Source organism: Mobula birostris, chromosome 15 (genome assembly GCF_030028105.1).
Source record: "Mobula birostris isolate sMobBir1 chromosome 15, sMobBir1.hap1, whole genome shotgun sequence".
Taxonomy (NCBI): Eukaryota; Metazoa; Chordata; class Chondrichthyes; order Myliobatiformes; family Myliobatidae; genus Mobula; species Mobula birostris.
The window spans coordinates 49,788,016-49,801,330 of record NC_092384.1 but is presented as its reverse complement, the minus strand read 5'-3'; the positions used below and the strand labels follow the sequence as shown (position 1 = coordinate 49,801,330).

At 41.6% G+C, this 13,315-nt stretch overlaps 1 protein-coding gene across 1 annotated transcript in view; it reads left to right on the top strand.

The window, feature by feature from the left end:
• The first annotated feature begins 3,403 nt into the window (after positions 1–3,403).
• Positions 3,404–13,315, top strand: part of cpne7 (copine VII) — a 119,255-nt gene continuing 109,343 nt past the window's right edge. The window contains exon 1 of the mRNA XM_072279178.1: positions 3,404–3,577. Coding sequence (XP_072135279.1) covers positions 3,404–3,577 — 174 coding nt within the window. The remainder of the gene's footprint in view (positions 3,578–13,315) is intronic.

Below are 13,315 nucleotides of genomic sequence, written 5' to 3'. Positions count from 1 at the left end.
GTGCATAGTTCTCTTATATCTATAGGGCCGTCTGTACCTGATCAGTTCTGGTTATTATCCACCCTGTATATTGTCTTACCCATAGGTCTAATTTGCTAGGACGCCTGCCCCAGTTCATTCAAGTGAAGCCAAACCCAACAGAACTGTTCTGCCTCCCCAGTATTAGTGCCACTATCCCATAACTGAAACCTGCCTCTCCTGTTAGAGTGTTTTCTGGGGGTTAGCACATGTAGCAAATAACTTCAGCAAATTACTTCAGTTACCAGTCTTTAGATGTGAATTTTAACAGTGAATTAAATCTAAAATGCAGCTCTGAACAAGGGGCTCCTAGAAACTGTGAACCAAGTTAATTGGAAGACCAGAGAACACTGATTTAAATTCATTATTTGTGTATATTTGGGTGTCTGTTGTGTGAGTGCCAAGAGGGAGGTGTGAAGGTGGTGGGTAGTTCAAAGGAAGCATTGTAAATGAGGTATTGTCCTGAATTTTTCTTTGATCTTTAGCATATAAAATAGCTTGTAGTGTTGGGTCAAGCAGACATCTTGCTCCAAAAGGGTCGCTTTCTTTCTCCCCCCTTTCCCCTTCTCTCTCCCCTTTCCCCTTCTCTCTCCCCTTTCCCCTCTTCTCTCCCCTTTCCCCCTCTCTCTCCCCTTTCCCCTTCTCTCTCCCCTTTCCCCTCTTCTCTCCCCTTTCCCCTCTTCTCTCCCCATTTCCCCTTCTCTCTCCCCTTTCCCCTTCTCCCCTTTCCCCTTCTCTCCCCTTCCCCTTCTCTCTCCCCTTCTCTCTCCCCTTCCCCTTCTCTCTCCCCTTTCCCCTTCTCTCTCCCCTTTCCCCTTCTCTCTCCCTTTCCCCTTCTCTCCCCTTCCCCTTCTCTCTCCCCTCCCCTTCTTCTCCCCTTTCCCCTTCTCTCTCCCCTTCCCCTTCTCTCTCCCCTTCCCCTTCTCTCTCCCCTTCCCCTTCTCTCTTCCCTTCCCCTTCTCCCCCTTTCCCCTTCTCTCCCCTTCCCCTTCTCTCCCCTTCCCCTTCTCTCCCCTTTCCCTTCTCTCCCCTTCCCCTTCTCTCCCCTTTCCCCTTCTCTCCTCCCTTTCCCCTTCTCCCCCTTTTCCCCTTCTCCCCTTTCCCCTTCTCTCTCCCCTTTCCCCTTCTCTCCTCTTTCCCCTCCTCTCCCCTTTCCCCTTCTCTCCCCTTCCCCCTCTTCTCTCCCCTTTCCCCTCTTCTCTCCCCTTTCCCCTCTTCTCTCCCCCTTTCCCCTTCTCTCCCTCTTCCCCTTCTCTCCCTCTTCCCCTTCTCTCCCCTTCCCCTTCTCTCCCCTTCCCCTTCTCTCCTCCCTTTCCCCTTGTCCCCCTTTCCCATTCTCTCCCCTTTCCCCTCTTCTCTCCCCTTTCCCCTCTTCTCTCCCCTTTCCCCTTCTCTCCCCTTTCCCCTCTTCTCTCCCCTTATCCCCTTCTCTCCCCTTCCCCTTCTCTCCTCCCTTTCCCCTTCTCTCCCCTTTCCCCTTCTCTCCCCTTTCCCCTTCTCTCTCCCCTTCCCCTTCTCTGCTCCCTTCCCCTTCTCCCCTTCCCCTTCTCTCCCCTTTCCCATTCTCTCCCCTTTCCCCTTCTCTCTCCCCTTTCCCCTCTTCTCTCCCCCTTTCCCCTTCTCTCTCCCCTTCCCCTTCTCTGCTCCCTTTCCCCTTCTCCCCCTTCCCCTTCTCTCCCCTTTCCCATTCTCTCCCCTTTCCCCTTCTCTCTCCCCTTTCCCCTCTTCTCTCCCCCTTTCCCCTTCTCTCCCCCTTCCCCTTCTGTCCTCCCTTTCCCCTTCTCCCCCCTTTCACATCACTCTCCCCATCACGCTCCCTCACTCTCCATCTCTCTCTCTCTCTCTCTCTCTCTCTCTCTCTGTCTCCCCCCCCCAAAAGACTATCAGTTTATTTACGAGTGAGTATATCAAATCAAACTACTTTTCATATCGACCAAATGCATCCCTCTGGTGACCTTGTTCCTGCAACAATGTCTCCTACACCGACCTTTGAGTTATGAATCTAGCTCCCTGAACTTGTCGATGCTATGCCAATGTGCATATGGCTCTAGTTGTAATTTAATTTGGATCCCTACCTGATCACAATCTTTCAGCAGAATGACCCTAGTTCTAACCATATGATGCGTTTCTTCATGGACTAGAAAACGGATCTTTACTCTCTCACCAAGCTCCTCCTCAGCCTCATAAACCTTACTCTGGGTAAGCAACATAGTTCCTGAGACATGTTCTCACCTGCAAAGCACTGTGCTTATCTCCTGACCGATCCTGTTTCCTATCACAACTGCATTCCTTATGAACGTCTCCCCCCCACAGCCATACCACAGTGCCGTGATGGGGTTGCTGATCTTCTCTGCAGACCTTGACTTCATCTACATGAACTTGGTATCTGCAAAACATGGGCTTGGATTTCTCTAATTCTTCTTTCTGGATTTCTATACTTACTTCACATGTGGTCACAGCGTTCTGTTCCTCTAGACTGACCATTTCTGCTCCTCAATCTAAGTGGAGTGACTCTTGAACCAAATCTTTAGCCAGCACCCACCGTCAGTGGACACATCAGAATCAGGTTTATTATCACTGGCATGTGGCGATCGCAGTTCCATCAATTCTGAGCTGAAGTTGGTTAAACTGTAGACGCTTATTTCTGCATGGTTCTTAGTGGTTGCCATTAGCTGTCAGTTATTGCATCACATCGTCTGTCCGGCCATAACCATTCTAGTTTAATTAATTTATTTAATGAGTTATTAAGATATCAGCCAATAATTAGTTAATAAATTATTAATATAGTTTTATTTTATAATCTGATGACATGAACATCAAGGAGATTTGTTTAAGTGAGTTTGTTTGTCTTTATTTCCAACATCTTATCTGCCGATTTCCTTTGCTTATTTTGTTCTTCCAGCAGGGTTGAACAGATTATGTTCAGAGCAATGCTGGATAAATGTGATCGATTTAAGGAATGCAATTGTTTCACATAATTTCAGTCTAGTAACTTGAGAAAAATAAATTCACCAGAACATGAGTTTTATGACAACAAAATCTTTGTTTGATTTATTTCCAGGTGCTTCAGATTCCAGCTGAAGTGTTCTATTGTCTGAAAGTATTGCTGATGATCCAAGTTACTCTTTAATTCCTGGACTTTCAAGATGGAAGAATCGAGATATTAGCAGAGGCTGGATTGGGGGATCCTAGAGTGGATAGAAACTGATTCCAATGAAACAATCTCTACCATTTTCATATCTTCAAATGGCTTTATAGTCATTCTGCGGGTTCAACACTCCAATACAACGCCTGAGTGCTAGAATCATAGTAGTAGACTGGTCTCCGTTAGTCTCTTGTTAAGATCTTCCCAGTGCTGCTTCCTTGCTCCTGATCTGGTGCGGAGATGACTGAGCTCACAGGCAGAGTGTCGCCAAACCCGCTTGGTGTTGTTACAGCTCCCTGTGTGTCCAAGGTGGAGCTTCGTGTTGCCTGCAAGTCTTTGCTGGACAGAGATACCCTCAATAAATCTGATCCTTCTGTGGTTCTGCTGATGCAGTCTCAGGGACACTGGGTGGAGGTAGGTGACCATCAATGGCTATTACCCGACTCGAACAGTACTTCTTCTAAATCTGATTTTGCATGAGAATATATGAAAATACCTTTGAAACAACTGATTATGAAAGCTGACCAGAAATTTAATACAAAAATACCAGTTAAAATGGTAGCTTGACTTTGCCGATTAATAGACTATGAAATAATGTTAATACTTCTCGAGGGTGTAAAGAAAATAATATGATTACAAGTTCTTCTTCTTGTGAATCCTGCATGTGAGTGAGATGGAGGTGTGCAGTGCTGGTTAGTGCACCATCTGACATCCGATCCTTTAATATCCAGATTCCTTCTGCTTTTGTAAGATTCTGTATCGGAATATAAACATGGAAAGGTTTGGAAAGAGAGATGGCGGTGGACTACCAGTTGATGGACTAGTGCATGAAAATGATGAATTGAGTGGCCTCTTGATTGTTATTAAATGAGTGACTGTAATTGTTATATGGTTATATTGATGTTTTGTCATTGTAATTACTCTGTGGTTTCTAAACCGGCATTTCCTTATATTGCATTAAAATGGTTAAAAATTATGCTTTAGAAGTTGTAGTTCAGTACTTTGCATTTTTAATAGAGTAAACCATTTTCCAGGCTGTGTACGTAGTATGGTCCCTTTCATTTAGAAAAAAGAAACAACAGTACTGTACCATGTTCCATTGGTGAGGTAAAAAGAATTTACCATGATAATGGAATGCCACATTAGCTGGAGCAATTCTTACCACAGGAGATTATAATTTTAGGGAAGATTTTTTTTTCATTCTATCCCCTGATACGTTCTGAAATGTCAGTGAAAAATGACACACTGTCATCTACCAGCATTATCCGCTTATGGAGTGTCCTCAGTGAAATTATGGCTTTCTGACATTTGATTCAAACCGACATAGATGTACACATTAGACATTAGGCATAAGAATTAGAATGAAGTATGTTCTCTAGTTACATTAGGGACTACATAATTAATCTTTCTTAATGTTGATTGGATCAATTTTGTTCTCACAAAATGATCTCCTGTCAAATTTTATTGCCAGTCAGCCGAGGCAATATCAGGATATGCTTTAAAAAAATACAGGAAGGGACATCTCAAGCAAGAGAAAGTCTGCAGATGCTGGACGTCCGAAGCAACACACACAAAATGCTGGAGGAACTCAGCAGGTCAGGCAGCATCTATGGAAAAGAGTAAACTGTCGCTGTTTTGGACTGAGGGACATCTGATGGGAAAGAGGGCTTTACTCCGACTGAACTGGAATGCTTTAGGTACTCCAGAGCATAAGATCAGGATTAGCCTCTTGAATTTAGAGTATGCCGTCACTCATTTAAATTATAGGTTATCCACCCATTGCTTTGTTTCAATATTGCTTTATGCATAAAACTGATAATATTCCTTTTTCTACATGGTTAACATTCCATTAACTACACTAATAATGACTGATTCTCTGAACCGATTATATTCTATTTTCCATCCTGATAATATTGCACTTTGTACACTGAGATATTCCATTCTCCACACTTACGATAGTTCCATACCCCCATGATGACATACCACTCTATAACCTGATCATATTTCGTCCTTCACCTGATGAGATTCAATGTTCACTCTGATACTATTTCATTTGGTGCAGGTGGTGATAATGTTAATTCTACAGTGTGATTATATTCCTTCCATACACAGTGGAAATATTCCATTTTCTGTACTTCCTCCATTCCACTCTCCAACCTGATAGTATTTCTTTCTCCACATGGTATTCGTTCAGTGTACTCTACCCTGTATTCCCCTGTGCACACTGAAAATGTCTCATTCTTCAGCCTGATGGCATTGCACACTCCAAATGCTAATGTTCCGTCCTCTACACAGACACCATTTCATTCTCCACCCGGCAATATTGCATTTTCTTCATTGATAGTGTTCAATTTGCCAATCTATATACAGTATATATTGATATAGATATACCTTTCTATATATCTATATCTACACACACACACACGCACACACACACACACACACACACACACACACATACACACATATATATATATATATAAATGCATACATTTCCTCAATTTTACAACTCATCATAAACTTGGCACGGCTGATACCCTTCATCAGAACTCCCCCTTCTGAAATGGTCAATTGCATTGTCACCTTCGAATCTATGGAAGCCATTTTAGATTTCTTTAGTGTGGTTGAGTGCTTGTTGCTGTCACTGCTGCTGCACTAAAGCCAGATTCAAAAGAAATACTGGGAATTAGAAAGCCCACTCCAGAGATCATGGGATCATTGTGTTAGCTTCTACCTTGAAGCTAGAAGACTGTTGAATGGTTCTTTAGTAAGATAAATTGGACCCCTAACCTCACAATCTACCTCAGTGTGATCTTACACCTTACTAGCTAGCTGCACTGCATTTTCCCTGGAGCTGTTGTACTTTATTCTTCATTCTGTTATTGTTTTACCTTATATTACGTTAATGCACTGTGTAATATGTTGATCTGTATGAACAGTAATGCAAGACAAGCTTTTCTCAGTACCTCAGTACATGTGATGAAAAATTCAATTCCATCTTCTTGAATGTCAATGATGAGCAGTGTCACTTTGCTGCCAAGCTATTTCTATAGTCTGAAATGTTCATCCATTATATCAAATAGGATCGTTCCAAGAACTATGCATCCTTGGAATACTTTGGGTTATTATCAGGCAAATCCATTAGTGCAGGAAAATACAAATTTACTGCAAGGTAGAGAATCTTAAATCTCTCTTTAGCCAGCGCTCAGTGCTCGGGGCCAAGGTGCTGACCTTTCCTGATAAACCCAAAAATTACGGACTGAAGTTGAAGTCTTGCTGAGTATTATACCACAGCAAGCCCACAGATGGCTCTGCTACTTGTCACTGCAATTTCAAATCAACCAAGCACAGTACCTTACATCACACTAAGCTATTATATTTCTGTTTGTTTCTTTGTAGTCGCAAATACTCCAATAATGATGTTTCCTACATATTCTGGACCTTTTTTCCTCATCCCTTTAAAGATGACTAGGTTAAAATACAAAACATTGGATTTTTAGGATTCCCCAGAGGTGCTTAATTGACGAATAGACACTTGAATAGATCAGAGGTGCCCAAGCCTTTTTTATGCCTAGGAACCCCACCATTAACCAAAGGGTCCATAGACCCTGGGTTGGGAACCCCAGGTATAAATGATTACCTTGAGGGTCAGGTATAGATGTACAGAATTTCTGTTAAAGTATGCTGTGGAATGTGCTCAAGGGTAGTTTAAGCTTTATACGGTATACAGAAAGAGTAATTTGAAAAGTAGTAATACAGTAAAAGCTGGAGGAACTTGGCGGGTCAGATGGCTTCTGCAGAAGGAAATGGACAGTCAATGTTTTGGGTCAGGGCCTTTCATCAGGACTGGAAAGAAAAAGAGCCAATGTAAAAAGGTGGGGGCAAGGGGCAGGGCAAGAGCTGGGAGGTAACAGGGTGATCCATGTGAGGGGGTTAATAGGCAGGTGAGGGAGAGGAAGAGCGGGAATGATACAAGAAGCTGGAAGGTGATAGGCAGAAGTAACCAATAGCTGAAGAAGGTAGAATCTGATTGGAGAGTACAGTGGACCATGGAACTAAGGGGACAAGGTAAGGAGGGAAGTCAGTTAGAGGAATGTGTGGGAGGGGAAAGAGATGGGATGATAGGGGTTGAGGGATAAGGGAAATAAAAGGGGAGAGGGGAGTGGTTACAGGAAGTTGGAGAAATCCTTCTTCATGACATCAGGTTGGAGAGTAAAAAAAAAATTCTCCCCCCCTCACTCCTTCTTCTATCCCCTGCTCTGAATTCATACGTTTTCTCACCTGCCTATCACCTGCCCACTGGATCCCCTCTTCCTTCCCTTTCTCCTATAGTCCACTCTCCTATCAGATTCCTTCATCTTTAGCCCTTTACTTTTCCTACCCAACTGGCTTCAGTTATCTCCTTCTGGCCATCCTCCTTCCACTCCCTCATGTCCTTTTTTATTCTGGCAGCTTCACCTTTCTTTTCCAGCCCCGAAGAAGGGTCTTGGCCTGTGTATTCATTTGCATAGATGCTGCCTGACTCGCTGAGTTCCTCCAGCATTCTCTGTGTGTGTTGCTCTGGGTTTCCTCTGTAGACTTCCTGGTGTATATGAGGTGCTGCTCCTCCAAAATGCTTCTAGTCTCAGCTCAGCAGTACAGGAGGCCGTGGAGAATAGGAAGTGGAATTAAAATGGCTGGCCACCGGGAGATCCTGATTGTTATTTCAAATGGAGTGAAGGTGCTCAACGAAGCGATTTATGTTGGATTTCACCGATGTAGAGGGGACATTGGATACAGTAAGGGACACCGATGGATTCACATGTGAAGTAAGCCTCACCTGGAAAGACAGTTTAGGGCCCTGAATGGTGGTGAGGGAGGAGGTGTAGGGGCAGATGTGACACAGTCCATTTGCATGGACAAATACTTGGAGGGGAATCCATGGGGAATGATGAACGGACAAGGGAGTCGTGGAGAGAATGATCCCTGTGGAGAGAGGGGAGGGGATGGAAAAATGTGTGAAGGGGTAGGATCAAGTTGAAGATGGCGAAAGCTGCAAAGAATAATATCTTTGATGTGCAGACTCTTGGGGTGGTAGCTGAGGACTAGGGAATCCTATCCCTGTCATGACTAGTGGGAGATGGTCTGAGGGCAGATGTGCGGGAAATAGTTGAGATGCAGGTGAGGGGTGCAGCCGGAGAAAGACCCTGTTTTCTGAAAAATGGAGGACATTTTGGATTAGGGAAGAATATTTCTACCTTCATGTGAATTGTAATCAAGCATATTCTCTTGGTAAAGAAAATTGACACATACTGTAAGTGCAGCTCTCCTGAACGGTTACCTAGAGAACAACATGTAGTGAAGGAACAAAAAGAGTTTAACCTATTGTACAATAGCTACATTCATATCAGCCCTGTATGTGTGAGACATGAAGAGTAATATCCGATGGAAATATGGTTGGTTATGTGAACCCTTAAAGGACTTGTTGAGCAGAAACCTTAAAATAACTGAAATACACCATAACTGTATTCTTAACAACAGCACAGATGTATGTAAAAGAATATTTCAACAGAAACCATTCCTAAACTGCAACATCACTCCCTTAGAAAAAGCCGTGTATATCCAGCTAACCAGATTCATTTTGAAGTACTTCAGCAGTGCGCTACCAGGTTGTAGTTGGTATCAAATCCTCACTTTCCAGGTGGTAAGTTTTGTCCTCTGGCAGATTCCCAGAATGTAAAAATATTTACAGAGCACCAATTATATTTAAACAAAAACAAAAGAATACTTGCTGTTCCTGTGAATACTTAATAAGATGAAAGGAATCTGTGGTCTATGTACTGTTATTTTACTGATTGTTTTGTTTGATGGTTTCATACATTGAATAAAATTAGATCAAGGCACAAGACAGAAATAGCAGGCACCAATGTGATTTACCAAATACTGAGTAATTAATTTGTCCCTTTTAAAAATCAGCAGGAAAGTATAATATATACATTATTGACTTAAATAACTAGAGAAATACCAAGTAGCAATGTCAGATATGGAAGATCAAAGTTTCATAACAAGAAGGTTTATCCAGAAAGCTTTATTGTAAGTGTTGCATTGAATAAAGATTTTATATTGAGTTAAAATACTGTAAGTGTACCGAAGAATGCTTAGGCCCTTGAATAGAATTCTTCCTTTTCATTTGTCCTTAAACACTGCAGAGCTAAGAAAAGACAAAAATTAAGTAAGAACAAGAATACATCTGGCAGGCTTTGAACATCATATCTCCTATTTTGAAAGCAAGCAGAAGTCAAGGAACAGATGCAAAATACTGGATGAACTCAGCAAGTCAGGCAGTATCTACGGAGGGGAATAAACATTCAGTGTTTCAGGGCTGATGAAGGGTCTTGGCTCGAAACTTTGACTGCTTATTCCCTTTTTTTCCCTCCATAGATGCTGCCTGACTTGCTGAGTTCCTCCAGCATTTTATGTGTGTTGCTCAAGATTTCCAGCACCTGCAGAATCTCTTGTGTTCAGAAATTGAAGACTGTGCATGCAGAACTTTTATATTACATAAGAACATAAGAAATATAGCCGTGCGTTTAAATCAATACCCTAAATGATTTTATATTGCTGCTTAGCTCCTGACTTCTATGGTGCAGGTCTTCTACAGCTGATGGGTAAACAACAGAATATACTTGTACATAAATTTCCGAGGAATATTTGTTTATTTGAATATGTATGTTGGACAACCCTTTTTGGGTAGAATTAACCTTTATTTAGATAGAAAAATACATTGCTGCAAGTATGGCTAAGCTTCACAATTTGCTGTTGAACAGATGAATCATTTAGTACTTCACTGACAATCTAATAAGTCATGTTCACTCCAGCTTAGTGAAGTGGTTCTAATTTTATATGGCAAATGGTGTCTATAAAATGTTTAATGAATAAAATATTATTTATGTTTCCTTCCAGCTGAAAGTTTAGTTCAAATAACTAAACTCCTTTGTATAAGAATATACATGAAATGTAGAATCTTGTGACCATTAAATGTGACCTGTAATTGCATGACATGATTGGAAAAGGGGCTGAAAAAGAGGTACAAATTTTGGAACTGAAGGCTGTGTGACTCTATCTGCTCTTACCAGTAGGCAGGGAAAGAATACTTCACTCAATAAAAAAGTCCAGTGTATGTCTATACAGGCAAATCTGTATTCCACTGCCCACAAAAACATTGCAGAATCAATATCTATAAAATCTCTTCTTCCTTGTCATTAATTTGAGCATATCCTGTATGCTAAAATGCAAAGACATGTGCCAGGACATATTAGAGTCCAAGAACATTGTGCACGATGGTCACCAGGAGATAAAGTGAGTTTGAAACTGGCCATATTCTCAAGAGTAGGTACTCTATGAATTCCATAATCATTATTATTGTTATTAGGAGTCCATTCTTTTTGGTCCCAATAACTGATGTTATGGGTGAAGCCAAGCAGAGCTGCAGAACGGATGATGTTAATGAGAGAGATAATGAGAGACAACGGAGTCATTCAAAATGCTAATAAGAGAGAAGAGAGAGATAACGAGAGAGAGACACATAATTCAGTATGTTGGCGTCTGCCACAGACAGTTTGCTTTGAACCTGAACTGTTCATTAACAATCCTGCTGAGACAATAGGAAGTGTGAAGTTTGATGGACAGGTGATACCCCATCAGGATGATAAAAATAGTGGGTTTGCTAAGGCACAAATCACACGCCACGAGACCCTGGAAAGAACATTGTGCCCCACAAGTTGGTGGGAGCTTGGAGGACCGATTCGCGGGAATCAGCCAGAGGCTCACAGGGTGTAAATGTACAATCGGTGGGGACCTGTTGTGTGTCCGCCCTTGCCTGGGTGCCGGGTTCACCACGGAAGTACGGTCACATCCAGAACGGAGGGGGTCACAGTTGGTGACCACAGCGGGATCAGAAGGCATCGAAAGGTTTGCCTGAAACCTCAACTGTATCTCTCACTCACTCTCTCTCTCTCTCTCTCTCCCCAACAGTACAACAACAGCGATTGCTTCGAACTACACTAGACTGAACTGAACTCTGCTTCACCTTAAGACTGATCATTTTACCCCTAGACTGCGATAGAGTTTGGTTGATTCCTATTACCCTATGTCTGTGTATATGTGTATACTATCATTGCTAACCTGTTACATTTATATCCTTGTGGTTAGTTTACTGTATTACTTATTTTTGTTAATAAAACTTTATTAGTTTCTAGTAATCACCGACTCCAACGAGTGTTCCATTTCTGCTGGTTTGACAACCCAGTTACGGGGTACGTAACACTGAAAAAGATGTAGCATGCAGTTTCACTGTTGATATGGCCAATTCAGGCTAATGCAGACTATCCATGTTTCAGTAATATCTTTAGCTTAGCTTTCACCCTATATATATTCCATCACAGGTCTGCCATTGAATAGGTGAAGGGATTATTCTAAGATATGTAGAATATTCTCCTTAAGGAAGTTTGCTTTGCAAATCCTTACAGAGATCAATCAAAATGGTGTCTAACAAAGAGCAAAATAAGATAAGTTTGAGAGCTCAACAAACCCTATTGGCTTGGAGGAGAGTAATTATCACAAAACTATACATTTAATTGCATGCATTTCTTGCAATACTCCTCCTATATCTAGATAATAGATTCAAACACTGCAGCCAATTTGGAGATTATCCATCTCTGCAAAGATCTTGTGACTGACCTCCAGTCCTGCATTACACATGAAATTCAGCTCATCCACATCTCTCCTGTTTGATCCAATCCTTCTGGTCTCACTCACCCTTTGATCCTGCCCTCTAATATATCAGATTTAAATTACACCTTTAATTTTACTCTTGGTTCTCACCAAGGCCAAGTATATAAATTCTTGCAGTATAGTTCTCTCCTCAGATTATATTTTTCACCCATCCCCCCACACTTCATCTTACCACTGACCACAGGCATGTTCACCTTCCTGGGTCCCACAGTCTACAATTCTCTCTTTAAACCACAACTTCTCATTTTTTAACACCCTCCTTAAAACCACCACCAACCAAGCCTCAACTTGCTATCTTCTATCTCTTTCCTTATGCCCTGGAGGCTGTTTCTCTTTTTAAAGGCACTAATTAAATGCAGGTTGTTGTTTTTGTTGCTGCTGCTTTAAAATCTTAAATTCATTTACCAATTGGTTTAAAAAAAAGGTTGCTGTAAGGACAACAATATCAAATTTAGAAAGACTGGGATATCCACCAATAAAAGCAGCTGTCACATACTCAGGTGACAACACTTCTTGCTTTCTTTATCATAACAGCTGTTGTGTTACACCTGTCCTGACATATTTTGAGAAGCCTGCAATGCATGTGAGATGGGTTTGCTTCAAAATAATGCAGTGTTTCATATTCCTTAAAATGTGCATATTTCTGTGTGAAGACTTTCTTTCAAAATGAAACTTTTCCATGTGGTTGTCCTAAAACAGTCTTTGAGTGAGTCAAGAAAGAGCTTTGTTTAAGTACTGTACTGATTCGGAGTCATTGCCCTGCATGAATACCCAACCTTTGATGCTCTTCACACCTAACAATATATCAATCTCTGTTATGGTTCGACTGGGTGATTGAGCCCCCACTGCCTTCTTGTCTGGTAAATTCCTTAGATTCACTATCCTCTGGGTGAGTAAATTTCTTCTCACCTGAATGGATGATTCTATGGTTTTGAGTCTGTGACACTGGGTTCTAGATTCTACAGCCTGAAGAATCATTAACTCTACAGCCAGCCATTCAAGACCCATAAGAATTTTACGTGTTTTACTTTGATTACGTCTTATTTAAACCTCCAGAAATGGTTATAATTGCAATTTAGTCCTGATAATGCCAATTTTTTATTGCAGAGTGCTGAAAACAAAAACCTACACTATACATCTAGTTTCTAGGGTCTTGATTGATTTAAATTGCCAAGTTGTTTAGGAGAAAGACAGAAAACTTGGCCTCGGTCTGACCTACATGGCAATATTGGAAGGGGCAAAGCATCAGGCGGTCATTTTTGTTGGGTCTGAGACATTTATTTGAAGAAACATTTTAGCTTAAACTTGCAAATTTATGGACTCTTCTTCATTAAATTGTTGTGAGTGCTCTGATTTGTACTGTATTCAAAGTCAAGATTA